The sequence below is a fragment of the Canis aureus genome, chromosome 7 (genome assembly GCF_053574225.1).
Source record: "Canis aureus isolate CA01 chromosome 7, VMU_Caureus_v.1.0, whole genome shotgun sequence".
Taxonomy (NCBI): domain Eukaryota; kingdom Metazoa; phylum Chordata; class Mammalia; order Carnivora; family Canidae; genus Canis; species Canis aureus.
Window position 1 is genome coordinate 809,084 of NC_135617.1, and position 16,666 is coordinate 825,749.

General features: G+C 49.8%; 1 protein-coding gene across 1 annotated transcript in view; it reads left to right on the forward strand.

The window, feature by feature from the left end:
- Window positions 1–16,666, forward strand: part of FRK (fyn related Src family tyrosine kinase) — a 96,105-nt gene that overhangs the window by 46,903 nt on the left and 32,536 nt on the right. Inside the window, exon 2 of the mRNA XM_077902701.1 lies at window positions 2,702–2,823. Within this exon, the coding sequence (XP_077758827.1) occupies window positions 2,702–2,823 (122 nt within the window). The remainder of the gene's footprint in view (window positions 1–2,701; window positions 2,824–16,666) is intronic.

Sequence of the window (16,666 nt, forward strand, 5' to 3'; positions counted from 1 at the left end):
GTCCCAAGCACAGCCTTGCCCCTGAGCGCAGAGCCCAAGACCCAAGACCATGACCCGAGTCGAAATCACAAGTCGGGCGCCTAACCGAGCCACCCAGGTGCCCCGTTTCTCTTTTTTATTTATTTATTTTTAATTAATTAATTAATTAATTTTAAAAATATTTTTGAGAGAGGGTAGTTTTTTTTTTTTAAGATTTATTTATTTATTTATGATAGAGAGAGGCAGAGACACAGGCAGAGGGAGAAGCAGGCTCCATGCAGGGAGCCCGACGTGGGACTCGATCCCGGGGCCCCAGGATCACACCCTGGGCCGAAGGTGGTGCTAAACCACTGAGCCACCCAGGGATCCCCCCCGTCTCTCTTTTTTAAATAGATTAAAGGTCTCCGAGTAATCTGAACACTATGCCTATTCTTGGCCACCTACTTTGCAAATATTTTCTTCAGGTCGGTGGCTTGTATTTTAATTTTATTTCACGGTAATCTTGCTGTTGCAGAGATTTGAAATTATGGTGTAAGAAATATTTTCGGTCTTTTTCTCTCAGGTTTATATGTCCCCCCCCCCTTCCCTTTTATCTCAGAAACCCTCTCTAGTTTGGCACCTCAGCAAGTCTGAAAGTTTGCCTTTTACATCAGGCCTTTCATCCACGTAGAACTGTGCCGCGTGTTGTAAGAAGCATCCACTGCCTTTTCCGTGTGGATCCTTCGCGGTGGTAGCTTTGGTCGTTGAATAGTCTGTACCTTCATCTCTAACTTGTGTGTGTGTGTGTGTGGGGGGGGGTCCGTTTGAGGGTTTTCTTAATTCTTGTTCCATTACTGTATTGACTTATTCCTGTCGTTGTGGCAAACACGCATTTCCCTTTTCCCGTGAGTCCACTTCACAGCCCCTGGAACGCTTCCGGGCCTGCCGTGACTTCAGCGAGATAAGCAGGAGTCTGCGGACGTGCGTGTCCCTGGTGTGGAGTCCGTGGGTGGCCGCTGGCGCGTTCCAGGCCTCCGCCTCCTGGGGACAGGCGGGATGGCGCTTCCTGCTCCCTTTGCATTCGGGCTCGAGCCAGCGAGCGACTCGTTTGCGGTGGTCGGGGAGCGGCCTGTGCCGTGCCCCGTTGCACTCCTGCCCCAGCGGTCGCGGCAGCATGGGGCGGCCAAGCCCCGCTAGACTCAGGGGCAGACGCGGACCAAGCCCCGCGTGAGCTTTGGTGGACACGCGGTCGAGTGAAAAACGAATCCTTGTTGTCTTAAACCTCGGGGCCTTCAGCATCGTGCATCACGCGGATGCCCCTTGGCGCGTCCCAAGTGCTCGAGTTGCCGTGAAGTTGGCAGCCTGAGGGTGGGCACGATGGCGCACGAACGCCTTGCTCTTGTTAGAAGGTGATGATTATATTTTAATGTCTCTCTTTTCGCTTCCTTTCCCCGCTTCCTTTCAGTTGTCTCGCCAGCGGGAGCCAGTTTTGATGGCCCGTAAGTCCTCCCCCAGCCCTCCGCTCCTCACACGGCCTGTCTTCCCTCCAGCCTACGCGTCCTCTCTTTATCTACACTTTTAACGATGATGCCTGCAAAGATAAATGTTTTTACCCAAAATCTGAAATGATGAGGATCAACCGCGTGACTCTAGAGAGGGGGGTCATCAGTGCAAAGCAGGTTGTCGCAGCCTCCTCTTATTATCGCATTAATGTCCGTTGACCTGATACACGTCTTAGACTGGCTCTCATGGCAAAAGCCATAATTCTCTGTTGGGGTTGATCACATTCACAAGCTTGTGTGTTCGGTGTCTGACTTTTATATTTCTGGAATGTTCAGGGTAGGAGGGTCAAGATAAGTCCTTTTTTTTTTCTTAATTATTTTTTTAATAATAAATTTATTTTTTATTGGTGTTCAATTTGCCAACATACAGAATAACACCCAGTGCTCATCCCATCAAGTGCCCCCCTCAGTGCCCGTCACCCAGTCACCCCCACCCCCGCCCTCCTCCCTTTCCACCCCCGCTAGTTCGTTTCCCAGAGTTAGGAGTCTTCATGTTCTCAAGATAAGTCCCGATGCAGGAGTCGAGCCCAGGATCCCGGGATCATGCCCTGAAGGCAGGCGGACACCCCACCGCTGGGCCACCCGGGCGTCCCAAGAAAAATTTCCCTTCTGTTTGATAAGTTCCTCTAAACGACACAAAGTCATCTCATGTTATGGCGGCATTGGGCAGTATTGGATGGGGGGGGGGGTGAATTCATGCCCAGAGCACGACAGTTTTAATCGTTGACACTTTAATGGGAAGCGTATGAATCCTTGGATTGGAATGTTGGCCTCCTAACACCTAGAAGGCGTCAGTGGGGCAGCGGACAGTGTGGGGCTGATGATGCGCAATCATGGAACACGGAGCCCAGCAGCCTAACACGGCGGGCCCACCCCGGGGGCTTGGAGTCTGCCCGGAGGAGGACGCGTCACCTCCAGACAGAACAGGACGCAGGTGTGAGAAGGGACGTGCTAGCGGCATCAGCCAAATTCCTGTTGTCTGGTCCTTAAAGACTCCTGGGGAGGGTCACAGACGTCCCCAGAAATCGCCGCAACTGTCGAGAGCTGCCGTTTCTCCCTGTAATAGTTTCACTCAAGAAGAGCCAACATTTCCGATGTTAGAAAACCTTCTCACAGACCTCCTGCTCCTTAAAGAGTGACTGTTGTCTGGTTAATGAGAGTTTACATCTGATTCTTTTTAGGTGGTTCTTTGGCGCGATCAAGAGAACAGAAGCGGAAAAACAGCTGTTATATTCAGGAAATCAGACCGGTGCCTTTCTAATCAGAGAGAGTGAAAGCCAGAAAGGAGATTTCGCCCTTTCAGGTACGGGCATGGTTTTACGTGATGTGAGCATGGGTTTGAGAGTCTGTAGTAATGAGCCCGTGTGTGAGTGAGCACGGAGGGTTATTTGAAGTTGGCCGTGTTTCTTTTTTTTTTTAAATTATTTATTTATTTATGATAGTCACAGAGAGAGAGAGAGAGAGAGAGAGAGAGAGGCAGAGGCAGCGACACAGGCAGAGGGAGAAGCAGGCTCCATGCACCGGGAGCCCGACGTGGGATTGGATCCCGGGTCTCCAGGATCGTGCCCTGGGCCAAAGGCAGGCGCCAAACCACTGCGCCACCCAGGGATCCCGGCCGTGTTTCTTACTTCCATAATAAGCACCAGGTTGAAGCTGAACTTCCCAAGAGCAACACAGAAATTAGCAGACGGTTTCTGTCCATGAGCAGGCGTCTCTGCAAGTAAGCGCGCGCACTCTGGCTATGACATGGCAGTCGTGGGTCTGGCTGCGTTTTCTCGCGTTTGCATCGTGGAGGGGTCTATCCTTCCAGGGAACTGAGAAGCCGAAAGCACAAGCTACACATGTTGTCGGAATGGATCTTTCCACGGTACACTTTCAGTTGCCGCGTTTCATTCGTCTTTGCCGGGCTACTAGGAAGTCAGTTGAAGGGGCAGCTGGGTGGCTCAGGGCTTGGGCGTCTGCCTTTGGCTCAGGACATGACCCTGGGATGGAGCCCCACATCGGGGGGAGCCCCTCCTGCAGGGAGCCTGCTTCTCTCTCCCTCCCTGCCCACCTCCTCCCCTGCTTGCTTGCTCACTCTGTCAAATAAATAAATAAAACTTATTTAAAAAAAAAGAAAGAAAATGAATTGAAATGCTTAGTGCGGTTGCATTTAGTTAACCCCATGACATGCAAAATTCAGCCAAATGTGGTTTTCCAACTAGGAGTCAACTACATGTTTACATTGTAGTAGGAAGGAAGACCTGAGAATGGCCTTAAATAGTTACAGGTGCTTCCATGCCTGCCCCTACCCTCGGGGCGCCTGCGTGGCCCAGTGGGTTAAGCGTCAGACTCTTGGTTTCGGCTCGGGTCACGACCTCGGGGTCATGAGGTGGAGCCCCACCCCGTCCTTCCCCGTCAGGCTCCACGCTCCGGGCCGCCTCTGCGTGAGATTCTCTTTCTCTCCCTCTGCTCCTCCCCCCACTCACATGAACTTTCTCTTTTTCTCTAAAATAAATAAATAAATTTTAAAAAATCTGTTTCTTGGTTTATGTTGCAAGGATACAGAATGTTCTTTTCTTTCTTTTCTTCTCTTCTTTCTTTTTTCTTTTCTTTTCTTTTCTTTCTTTTCTTTTCTTTCTTTTCCTTTTCTTTTCTTTTCTTTCTTTTCTTTCTTTCTTTTGATTTTATTTACTTGCTCATGAGAGACACAGAGAGAGGCAGAGACCCAGGCAGAGGGAGAAGCAGGCTCCCTATGGGGAGCCCAATGTGGGACTCGATCCTGGGACCCCGGGGTCACAACCTGAGCCAAAGGGAGGGTCAACCACAGAACCCCCCAGAGGTCCCCAGACCATCTGTCACGAGAGACTTTCTGTCCTTGCTCTGCTCTGACCTCTGTATTGCCCAGGCCCGTCATGTGTTACGGCCCCCTTTAAAGCATGTTCTCTGTCTAGATGGCAACCTTTTGAGGGGAGGCATTTTGCCGTCCTTTATCCCTGCGGCCCTGCCCTAAGTGTTAACCGCGAGGCCCGAGGTCCCGGTGCCCGCCTGGGTCACTGCGCTGGAAGGCAGGACAGCTTTCATGGGGCACCAGTGAGGCAGCCCCGCAGCTCGCGTGTCCTGGGAGCTCTGACTGGCCCCGACTCAGGCCAGGCTGTGTGTGTCCGGTGCCCACTTTCCTTACTCACACCAAGGCCGTCCCAACTATCAGGGCGGATGGACTGGAGCTGGAAGGGACTCAGGGCGGGGGTGCTGAGGCGGTTGTTTTCAGAGGCTCCATCCTTCGCCCCGGCCTCTGGGCACAAAGTTAGTATGGTGTTCTCCACTTGCTCGGCCTTGGCTCCGCCCTGCCTAGTTAGAGGATGCTGTTCTGATTAGCATTTTTGAAATGTGCTCAAGTATGACGTGCCACCGACCTTTCTAATCTTGCTTATGCCCACGGTGATAATAAATAAAAAAAATACAACGACTGATACAGGATGAGCATTAGCCACTTAGAATTAATGCCCCGTCCGCCTGTGGCTTCATGCCAGTGCACACCTGTATACACCCAGGTGACATATGTATTTTATTAGATATAACGTTTTCCTTACTATGAAAGCAATATCAACATTTTTATATAAACAGAAAAGCTCAAAGAATAAAAAATATAAAAAAATCAATTAAAAATTTGATATTAAATATTTTGATTTAATATCAAAATACTTCTCCTGACAAGCTTTTTTTCTGTGCTAAACCCCTAAGTATGTATATTTATTTATTTATTTATTTTAATAAATTTTTTATTGGTGTTCAATTTCCTAAGTATATTTATTTAAATAAACACACTCATATTCAGAAAATAAATTGAGATTATCTTAAAAAGAAAAAAAATATAGATGTGTGGGTATATATGCATCTATATTTATATGTTTATAAATAAACACACTTGTGTGTGCACACGCGTAACAGGTCTGGGCTTCATCTTTCTTATTCCATCTCAATATTCCGTGAACAACTTTGAGCGTCCTTTCGTATTCTTCCCATTAACATTTTTAGAAATATTTTTAGAAATATCCATTGCGTGGGTATTTACTTTTAATAAATATTTTTAAGTTTTTTATTTTTATTTTTAAAAATTTGCGTGGGTATAATATTTTTAGAAATATCCATTGCGTGGGTATTTCATCATTCCACCCATTTCCTGTTTTGTGTGCTTTCATTATTTTTAGCTGTTTTGCTGCTCTAAAGTGCGATGCTGTGAGCATCCTTATAGATAAATGAAGATTTCCATGAGAATATTACGCTCAGAGGAAGAAAAACGAGTCTCTTGGAAATCTCTATGCTTAATGATAAGAGAAAGAAGAGAATTCCTTATTTAAATGCACCCATGTTTGTCTATTTGGCTTTCCCAGTATCTATATGTAAAATTAGGTAATCATTATTTAGCTAGAAGCTAGATTAAATGCTTTAGATCAGCATTAAACGTATAGAAGAAGAATATCTCCATGAGGAAAACAAATGAAAAGAATTGCTTGAGTCATATCTTTGAATAACGCCCGGGCTGCAGCGACGATTCTGAACACTTTCTAAGTAGAATATTATGGAACAAAACAGCTTTGACAGGCTTAGAACAAAATTACAAGGATATTGGCTTTTATGTGCCGAGAATACCCTCGCGCTTGCTTATGGATTGAGGAAGCTTTGTAGGCCTTGCTTGGAAACCAGCACGTGATTATAGATTCTTTTTGAACGAAGTCAAACAATTTAGAGTCTTTCAAACAAATTATCTGATTGCCGTGTATTCACTGGGGGACAAAGTCAATGCAGACCATTCGATGCTACTGAAAGGAACATTTTCCTATTAGCCAGGAGGAGGGCTGCCCAAGAGACAAAGGGAAGGAAAAAGGTCTTCAGTATGTGCACATTAGAGCAAACAGCTAAACAAACACACACCCAAGTGCGGAGTGCTGGTTACCGCCCTGGATCCCCAGGCTCGCCCCACGGATGCGTTTCGGGGGCGGTGGTCCCCTTAATCGGTCGGAATTGATGGTCTCTGATTTCGCTGGCGGCTGTGCTGCCGGAGGAAGGCAAATAACCACTCCTTTTCTATCTCTGTCCGTCCCACGCGAGTTTTCCTTCGACGTATGGTCTTTGTTCCTCGGGCGCGGCGGCCTGCAGGTGTCCCAGGGCGCGTCCCGAGTGTGTGATTTGCTGGTGCGGGCGGCAGGGCCTCGGCCTGGGTCGGGGAGGCTGCGGGGGGCTGGCCGTGGTCCCCGGTGGCCGTGGCTCCAGGGCTCCGCGGGGCCTGGACGGACACCCAGGGTGGTGGTGCTTCCCAGGACCGCAGGACCCATCCGCCGCGGCTTCAGGCAGCAGGTGGTTTGATGTGCGGGAGGTGGTCAGGTGAGGGCAGGTGGTTTGATGTGCAGGAGGTGGCGGGAGGTGGTCAGGTGCGCGGCAGGTGGTCAGGTGCAGGTGGTCTGATGCGCGGGGAGGTAGGTGCACGGGAGGTGGTCAGGTGCGCAGCAGGTGGTTTGATGTGCAGCAGGTGGTCAGGTGCGTGGCAGGTGGTCAGGTGCAGGTGGTCTGATGCAGGGGAGGTAGTCAGGTGCATGGGAGGGGGTCAGGTGCGAGGCAGGAGGCTTGAGGGCCCGCCCATGCTGGTCCTTGACAGCCAGTAGTTTTTCTGTTGAAAAATATAGAATTTCGATGGCACGTCGACTTGCTTGGCTACTTTTTGCCTTCGATCAAGGCCTTGGAGGCCTTCATGTCAGGTCGGTGTCGGGGGTTTAGGCGCTTCCGTCGGTGTTTACAGCCCGCTTGAGGGGGTCCAGGGAGGGGGCACTGGAAGTGGGCAGTGGGGGCTGCAGAGGAGGTTGTCCCGGGCTCCCCGGCGCGGGGGCAAGTCGTGTGGAGACCTCCAGAGCACTGGGGCCACTGCAGCCTGCCTCAGGGACGGCCACTGCAGAGGTCCCTGAGGCCCCCGCAGCCAGAAGGGCCCTGCAAGGCCCGGCGGACGAGCCCAGGGCCGCACCCGGGGAGCCCGCTTGGGGCTTCCTGTGCTGGCTCCCCTCCTCAGCCCACCTGCACCTGCACCCCGCACCCTACCCAGGGCCTTTGCTGCAGGATGGCAGTGGGGGCAGGTGCAGCCCCGGGAGGCCACCTTCCTTTGGGGAGCAGACAATACAGTGGGGGGACCTGGAGGGTTTCCTGGAGGAGGAAGCAGGTGTCCTGGGCCAGTTTATGTGGTGGGACGGCGGGAGGCAAGGGCACGGGTGTGCGTGCGTGTGTCCAGGGGGGACGGAGCACGGGTGGGCCTGGAAGGGAAGCTGCAGCCACGCTCTGTGGACCCCGGGGTGCCCGTGAGGAGCCGGGCCTGGGCCGGGGGCCGAGGGTTCAGCAACCGCGGGGTGGGCGGCTGCGAGAAGTCCCGGGCGCAGCAGCTCAGCATCCCCTCAGAGGCGGCAGCCCAAGGCGGGCTCTGCCCGGGACCGGCCCCCCAGGAGGCCCCTCTGGTGCTCCCCTTCCGCGGGGCCGCTGGGCTCGGCACCTGCGGGCTCCGGGCGCGGGAAGTGCGGCAACTCCGGCGCCCTAAGGCCGGGCCTGCGGGAGGCGGACGGCAGGTGCAGGACCAGCCCCCTGGAGCCCTGCCCGCTTCACCCATGCCAGCCTGAGGGGTCCCGGGATCCGGCAGGAGGGGAGGGGGTGAGGACCCGGGGGCGGGGGGACGACAGGTGGTGACGGCCGGTCGAGGTGGGTGACCTCAGACCCCTGGCTGGGCGACGGGGCCGCCGTGTGCGGTCGTCGAGCTGGGCCCTGAGGGCGGCTTGCAGGGAGAGGAGGACAAGCGCCGCTGGCCGTCGGGGCCCCGGGGCCGCCGTTGCCTCCTGTGGGGCCTGTTTGCGGCCTCGGAGCGGAGCACTTCCCATGGGAGACTCCGGCCGCCAAGGACCTGGGTCCCGGGGGCGAGCGCGACTTTCAGGGTGCTCTGGGCCCGCTGTGAACCCCGCCCTAAGGCGGTGGGACAGGCCTCTGTAGCCACAGACTTTAATTTATTTAAAAAGATTTTATTTACTTGGTATGGATGAGAGAGCACAGGGGCCGCGGGCAGGGTGCGGGCGAGGCGGGCCCCCCGCTGAGGAGGCCCCCCCAGGCTGACCCGGGCCCCGGGGTCGTGACCTGGCGGGACGCAGACTCGGGACCCACCGAGCCCCCAGCTTCGAAGTGACTACCCCGAGGTGCCTGGAGCCGGATCAAGCCTTCGCCCTTCAGATCGCGGAGAGCCTGGCGAGGCTGTGCTCACGGGCCCCAGCGTCTCCAGTGGGGCCGTCGGCCAGGCGGGGAGGCCCGGGGCTGGGTGCCTTGCGTCTGTCCTTCCTCCTGAACCCTCTGTTCCGGGGTTCCTTGGTGAGCCCCTATTTCACTGTAGGTAAAGTGCCCTGTAGGGGCGCCTGGGTCACGCACTGGTGTCTTGAGCGGGAGACCGCGGTGCTCTTTGCTTCTGGGCCGTTGCCCTGCAGCCGCGGCCGCCGGAGCACTCGGGGCGGCAGGTGCTCGACCCCTGCTCTCCCCGCCGCCCCCGGAGCAGAGGGCCGCGAGGCCGGCCGCCCGTTCTTACCCCCAGCCCGGACCTGGCAACCTGGCAGCGACCCCGCCTGCTGCGCTGCTGGCTTATTCGACCCAGCGATTCTGCCGTGGCCGCCGGTTGTCTCCAGGGACTGAGCTTTTGTAGACGGGACAGGATGGGCGAAGGATGTCGCCTGGGCTGCGGCTGCCGCCCCGCTGGCTGGCACAGGTGCAGCACCGCCCCCCCCCGGCCCTGACCCTCCCCGGCCCAGGCCGTGCTTGCGGGACCCCCGAGCCGTCCATTCGCTCTTCGTTTAAGATGCACGTGGACATGGGGCCCCCAGGGCGCACCCACGGTTCTGTTACTGTGAACCACGGACGGAAACAGCTGTAGGTCCCACGTAGGAGCCAGTGGAAAGGGTCGGGAAAAATTGCTTCCTGAATTTATTATGCCAGGACACTTCCACGGATTCTGGGAGGGTTTTTTTTTTTTTTTTTTTTTAAAGATTTTACTTATTTATTCATGAGAGACACAGAGAGGGAGAGGCAGAGACCCAGGCAGAGGGAGAAGCAGGCTCCATGCTGGGAGCCCGACATGGGACTCGATCCCGGGACCCCAGGATCGCGCCTTGGGCCAAAGGCAGGCACCAAACCGCTGCGCCACCCGGGGATCCCCCCTCTGGGAGCTTTTTGATATTGGTTAAAGATGTTTTGCTCTTCAAAAAGTGCACATGCTGCAGAAAGAAATTTTTATGTTAATAACTCCAGTATCGTGTATAAAATGTATTAAATTTTAAACATGTTGGTGCCATCTTAGGAAATGCCTTTTAATTAAAGTCGTAATTTAGTTGTATTCAGCTTAATCGCAAATATCATTGCCCGTAATAGCAAGTGGCTTTTCTGTGAGTTATGGCATTTCTTAACATTTCCTTTTCTTACCATTACTGCTGATAAATTATATTTCAAATGTTTTTAAATACTCTATAAAGTTAAATTAACATTTTATTATGTAGTGCGAATATCTATGTTTATGTCCATACATACACATGCACACAGAGATGCACGGCAGTGAACCTTTTCTCTAGGGCTCTGGCTCATGGAAAACTCTTCTGTCTTCCTGAAAATGTACAAATAGCATTTCTAGAAGCCACAGGATTCTTTAGGGGGCTTGCATTCTATTTTTCTCCTTCTTCGTTCACTTGTCTCTGAGCACCGCATACCAAATCACCTCAATTTTCGTTTCTGGTTTTGTTTACCTTGTTTTATTTATTAAAAAAAAATCTTTCTGTATGAAGATTTTGAGCTATTTGGAGGAAAACATAAAAAAAATGATGCATATTATTATTGTTCATTTTTGAATAGGACATTTCAATAATAAGTTCCAGATGTTAAATAAATAAGTGGGAAGTTGAAAAGTCATGTGGAGGTCGGTGAACTTGCTAACTCGTTTGTAATTCATGATGCAGCCCATTCTGTTATTTTTTTCATTCTGTTAGTTGCCAAATTAATCTGATTCTTTTTTTTTTTTTTTTTTTTTTAAGATTTTGTCTATCCATTCATGAGAGACGCAGAGAGAGAGAGAGAGGCAGAGACACAGGCAGAGGGAGGAGCAGGCTCCATGCAGGGAGCCCGACGCGGGACTTGATCCCAGAACCCCGGGGTCACGCCCTGGGCCGAAGGCAGACCCTCAACCGCTGAACCCCCCAGGCTGCCCTAAGCGGATTCTTTATATTTTGTCCCGTTTGGTACTTCTACATGGAGACGGTGGCCAGCTAGGAATTATTTGAGTTAGCATCCCCCTGTTCTCTACTTGAGAACATACATAAAAGGGGCGCGTGGGGGGCTCAGTCAGTGAGGCAGCCGACTTCGGCTCAGGTCGTGATCTCAGGGTCCCGGGATCCAGCCCCGCATGTGAGCCCTGCTCTCTTCCTCTGCTTACGGGGCCCTTTCCTTCCTGCAGATTCCACCTTCATGGCCTCATCTGTACCTACGCACCTCCCAGAGGCCCACTTCCTAATACGGTCACCCCGGGGATTAGGGCTTCAGCATATGAATTTGAGGGGCAGACCAGCATCAGCCCAGAGCAAGGGCTGAGTTCCGTGCCTCGTGGCCCGCAGACATGCCGGGGGAGGAGGGGGCGATCCTCTCTCCTTGCAGCGAAGGGGTGAGGGCTGAACAGTCACTAGACATTGGTCACATGTCCAGAGCCTTGGAGCATTAGCGGCCCTGCTACGTGTGCACTCATTCAACCGGATGGAGAGGAGGACTGGTGCAGGGTTTGCTTTGTTTCCCCCAAACGCCAAGTTTCTTTTCATTGAGTATAATGGGAAAAAAAAATAGAAGTGATGAGATTCTGTATACGTATTAACTTTCCCAACATAATGTTCCAGAACATGAAGTCTTTGATGAGCCGAAAGTGGCCCATAGAACAGGTTTGGGGGTTTAAATGCATTTGAAGAAGACCTCGTGTTAGTTACATTCCCTCTGCCCTGACTCAGCAAACTAAAAAGTCTTAGAAGTCCTACAGCAAAGAAACTTAACTTTTCTTTTTTTTTAATTAAATTCTTAAATTTATGATAGAGAGAGAGAGAGAGAGAGGCAGAGACATAGGCAGAGGGAGAAGCAGGCTTCATGCACCGGGAGCCCGACGTGGGATTCGATCCCGGGTCTCCAGGATCGCGCCCTGGGCCAAAGGCAGGCGCCAAACCACTGCGCCACCCAGGGATCCCAAAACTTAACTTTTCAACCCAGTTTCCCAAACCGCTTGATTAGAGAACCATTTATTTTTCTATAAAATGTGGTCTGGGAAAAAATTATAGTATAAGAGATGAAAAATCATCATCTGAAGGTGTAGAGAAAACTCTCCTTTGGAGGCATATTCCCTAAAAGGAACAGAAGAAAACTTTTGAAAGCATTTGATTTGCAATTATAAAATTTGAGAAAATACAAATCCTAAGAAATTAAGCGTAAAAAGCAGCACAAGAAAGGCAAAGATGGGAGATATTAAACAGCAAAATTGTCACTTGGGGGCTGAAAAGAGAGAGACTTGAGATGCTCTTGGAGAGAGAAGAAAAACGTGAAAGTTTGTGAGGGCAGATAATGCGCACACAGGAGACATTTCTTGAAATTTGTAAGAATAATTAAATGCAAGCGACAAATATGTGATAGAAGAAAACTCTTCTGAGTTAAAAAACAAATCTGTGCTTTTGGATTAAGAGCACTCACATTGTTGTTCGCAAAAATATCCATACCTGGTATGTCTTTTCCAAAATAATTTGCTGTCAGGGTGAACAAAGAATTCTGTGAGCATCCAGGGAAAAAATGATTTCAAAAGAATGAAAATTAAGTTGGCTTCAGAATTTTTTAAAAAATATTTTATTTATTTATCCATGAGAGACAGAGAGAGAGAGGCAGAGACACAGGCAGAGGGAGAAGCAGGCTCCATGCAGGGAGCCTGATGCGGGACTTGATCCTAGGATCCCGGGATCATGACCTGAGCTGAAGGCAGATCAACTGCTGAGCCACCCGGGCTCTTTTCCATACCCCTTTCCCCTCATACCCAAATTCAGTATAAACATTTAAAAAAAATGAAGGAAAAATTCACCAGTGATGAAAGACAAAAAACAAAAAACAAAAAACAAAAAACAAAAACGAGAAAGACCTAAAGAACCCACAAGATAGTCTTTCTTTCTCTCCCGATCTTATTGATAAAGTTTAAAAGGTAACTGTGTACTTTCACCTGGATTCACCAGTTTTAATACTTTGTGATGTTTATTTTCTCTCCGACATTCATATATTGATCACGTAGACGTTGACACAGAGGTCACAGATACCATGTTACTTCGCCTTTAAACACTTTGATGTTAGTATGTGTGTCCCCGGGGGTAAGGACCCACTTTCACGTTATCACAACACCAGTATCAATCTCAGGAAATTTCACACCCGTAGAACAGTGTGGCTATTATGGCGAGGGGACTCCAGTCCCTCCGAGTGTCCTTGCTGGCCCCTTGTTTCTTTATTTGTGTTTTGATGCCATAAAGGATTATGCATTGCATTTGGTTATTGAACCTCGTTAGTCTCTTTTATCCGGAAGAGTCAAAGCTTTGAGGATGTCCTTTGCATACCCCATAAAGTCCTCTCGGCCTTGACCTTCAGCCCTTCAGAGGACCGCGCAAGGCCGCCTCCCAGCCTAGTCCTTGCTATTCTCTCCTACTGTGCTTCCGGCCGGACGACCCCAGCTACTGCGTGCCCATGCCTTGTACTGCCCCCGTCTTCCTAACCCTTTTTTCTTCCTTTCTGTGAGCAAGGTACTCAGGACTTAGCACAGTGTCTTGCAAGTAGAAAAAATTTTTTTGATAAATATCTGTCTACTAAGGGTTGAATTGTTTTATTTATTTTTTATTTTTTTTTGCAGTTGGATTGTTTTAGTAGTTTGCTACCGATTTTTTTTCTTGACTCGCTTTTCTTCTTTTTTCCCATAAAGATTTATTTACTTAATGGAGAGAGAGAGAGAGTGAAAGGAGGAGGGGGGGCAGGGGGAGAGGGAGGACGAGCAGCCTCCCTGCCCAGCGGCTACATCCTCGATCCCAGGACCCCGGGGTCACAACCTGGACCGAAGGCAGATGCTCCACCGCTGAGCCACCCAGGGATCCCCAGAAGAGAACAATTATTTCCTGGATTAATAAGGGAGGACATTACGGGGAAATGAGACAACAGTCAACACTACCTAATAGTGAGTGGAAGTAAATGGAAAATAGTGGGCACAAAATTAATTTGTTTTTGTTCAGATAATGGCCATTGTTAAGAACCTTTCTTACTTTGACAAAAATCAGATGATGCTCCTTAGATTAAAATGGGAATTATGGGGACATCTGGGTGGCTCAGTGGTTTAGCGTCTGCCTTCGGCTCAGGGTGTGATCCTTGAGTCTTAGGATCCAGTCCCACGTCGGGCTCCCTGCATGGAGCCTGCTCCTCCCTCTGCCTGTGTCTCTGCCTCTCTCTCTCTCTCTCTGTATCTCTCATGAATAAATAAATAAAATATGTTTTAAAAAATTGGAATTACAGGGCACGTGGGGACTCAGTCAATTCGGGGTCCTGGATTGAGTCTTGCATCAGGCTCCATGCTCAACGGGGAGTCTGCTTCTCCATCTCCCTCTGTTCCTCCACCCACTTGCACTCTCTCTCTCAAATAAATAAAATCTTTAAAAAAATGGGAATTATTTTGAATACTTGGACAAAGTAGAGATCTGTAAATTATTCATCCATTACTACCGGTGCTTGAATGGCTATCAAGGCAGTACTAGCTATGATTAATGTGATCATGAGAAATCCAACATGAGTTTTATTTTTGAATAGCAGGACAGTGCCAGAGCTGAGATTTGAACTCGGGTCTCTCTAGACCTTGAGCCCAGGTAACATATAAACTTAATTATCTCAAACTGGGAAAAAGGAGAAAGATTAAAAGAAAATTGAGCAGTGGAAGACAGAGGAGGCAAAAGGGAAGAACATTCGAGAAGGCATGGATCGAATAGGAAATTAATCTTGGCTCTGGAAATGAGTCAGTGACCCACAGGCCTTCTAATTCTTCCTCTTTTCCACTGGTCTTGGGCATTCTCGTCCAGTTTATACTTCAGGGAAATAATGACTAATTAGATGTTTGCATTTCAAGGCTGCCTGAGTCTTAAGCATCTAATCAATTTCTTTTTAAAAAAGATTTTATTTATTTATTCATGAGAGACAGAGAGAGAGAGAGAGAGAGAGAGAGAGAGAGGCAGAGACCCAGGCAGAGGGAGATGCAGGCTCCATGCAGGATGTGGGACTCGATCCTGGGACCCCGGGGTCATGCCCTGGGCCGAAGGTAGATGCTCAACCCCTGAGCCACCTAGGGGGTCCCTCAATTTCTTTTAGTTACTTTTGAATGGCAAAAAAAAAAAAAAAAAAAATTGACAAAAAATCGAAAAAAATTGAAAAAAATCGAAAAAACCCCGTAGAATTAAGGCTTTCAGCAGAGTCCACGTGGTGTTTATACACAGCGACGTCATCTGCGATGCCAGATGTCAGGTCCGCCTTATTTTAGGCCTGAGGCTCTGCTGGCTCCCCTAGCCGGGCTCCCGCAGCCGCGGCAGTTGCAGGTGCAGGTACAGGTGCAGGAGCAGGTAAAGGGCCCTCGCTCCGGGGCTTTGCTCCCTCTCGCCACAGGAAACAACAAGCCATGACGGCGACAATCCAGGGAGTTTCTGTTTCTAGGGGTCACGACCCAGTAACTTACAGGAAGGGGAAGAACATAGAACATCGGGTTTTAGGTGAAAGCACATTTCAACCTTAAGAGAGCGCCTGTGCTGTAAATGAAAACACATCCGACTGGCAGAAATTTTACTTTATTAATGTCAAAGAATTCACGGAGGTACAGATTTTCTTGGGGCGCCCGGGGGACTCGGTCGGTGAAGCATCTGCCTTGGTCTCAGGTCGTGACCCCGGGGTCCCGGGTTCGAGCCCCACGTCGGGCTCCCTGCTCAGGGGTATCTGCTTCTCTCCCTCCTTCCTCCTCCCCCCCACCCCCCGCTGATGCTCTCTATCTTTCTCTCTCCTTTGTCAAGTAAATACATTAAAAAAAATCTTTAAATTTTTTTAATGATTCAGGTATCTACGTACTATGTGGTGGGAGCTACACAGAGTGTGTTCATGGTGTGAGGAGCGAGCGGAATAAATACAGTCCAATGTAATAAATTAGTAGCTCTGATTTTAAACTGTGTCTTTAAAATGATACATGCATATTAGCTGCTTTGTGACTCTTTATCGGCTTCACATCCATCACGAAGTCATTCCTAATGCATTTTAGAAACATGCTTTGCATTAAGTCATTAGAAACCTCGGCGCAGGAGCTGCGATCTGAGAAAGTACTCTGTTGTCTTCAGAGCCCGTGCACGGCAGGCACTAAATTTATTTTCCTATCTGTGTTAGCAGGACAGGAACTTTCTTTAAATCCCTTCTCTTTGCAGGGCTAGCCCCTTGTCACCTTCAGAAGCCTTTACAAATGTTTTGCCAGAAGTAAACTATGGAGGACGCGGAAAGCATAAAAGGAGAAAAACAGACATCATATTCCTATTTTTGTATGATTTTAGTAAAACATCATTTTCGGTGTATCTCTTCTGTGTAAAGACACTCCTACAGGAAAGACATCCATATATTTACCCTGTTACTCTGGTTTCTACGAGAGTAAGCAAATAGCTGAAATCAAGGAAAACACGTCGCTGGACTATGCAGGGTAACGATGGGTTGGAGTAGAAATGAGAATTTCTTTCTTATGCCGGCAATTTGAAAGCAGTCTGGGAGCTGAATTTAATGCTACAAATATCTAGGCTGGGAGGGCGAGGGCCTCCGTGCTCCGGCTGGACTCTCACCTTGCAGGTGCCATGGTCTATGACTGTGAGCCTTGCAGCCTGATTGGGTTTGGATTCTTCCCCTTTCATGGTGTGGCTTGGGGCAAATCACTCAGCCTCTCTGTGCCTCGGTTCCCTTTTCAGCAAAATGAAAATTAAAAATGGTATAGGGGATCCCTGGGTGGCTCAGCGGTTTGGCACCTGCCTTTGGCCCAGGGCATGATCCTGGAGTCCCGGGAT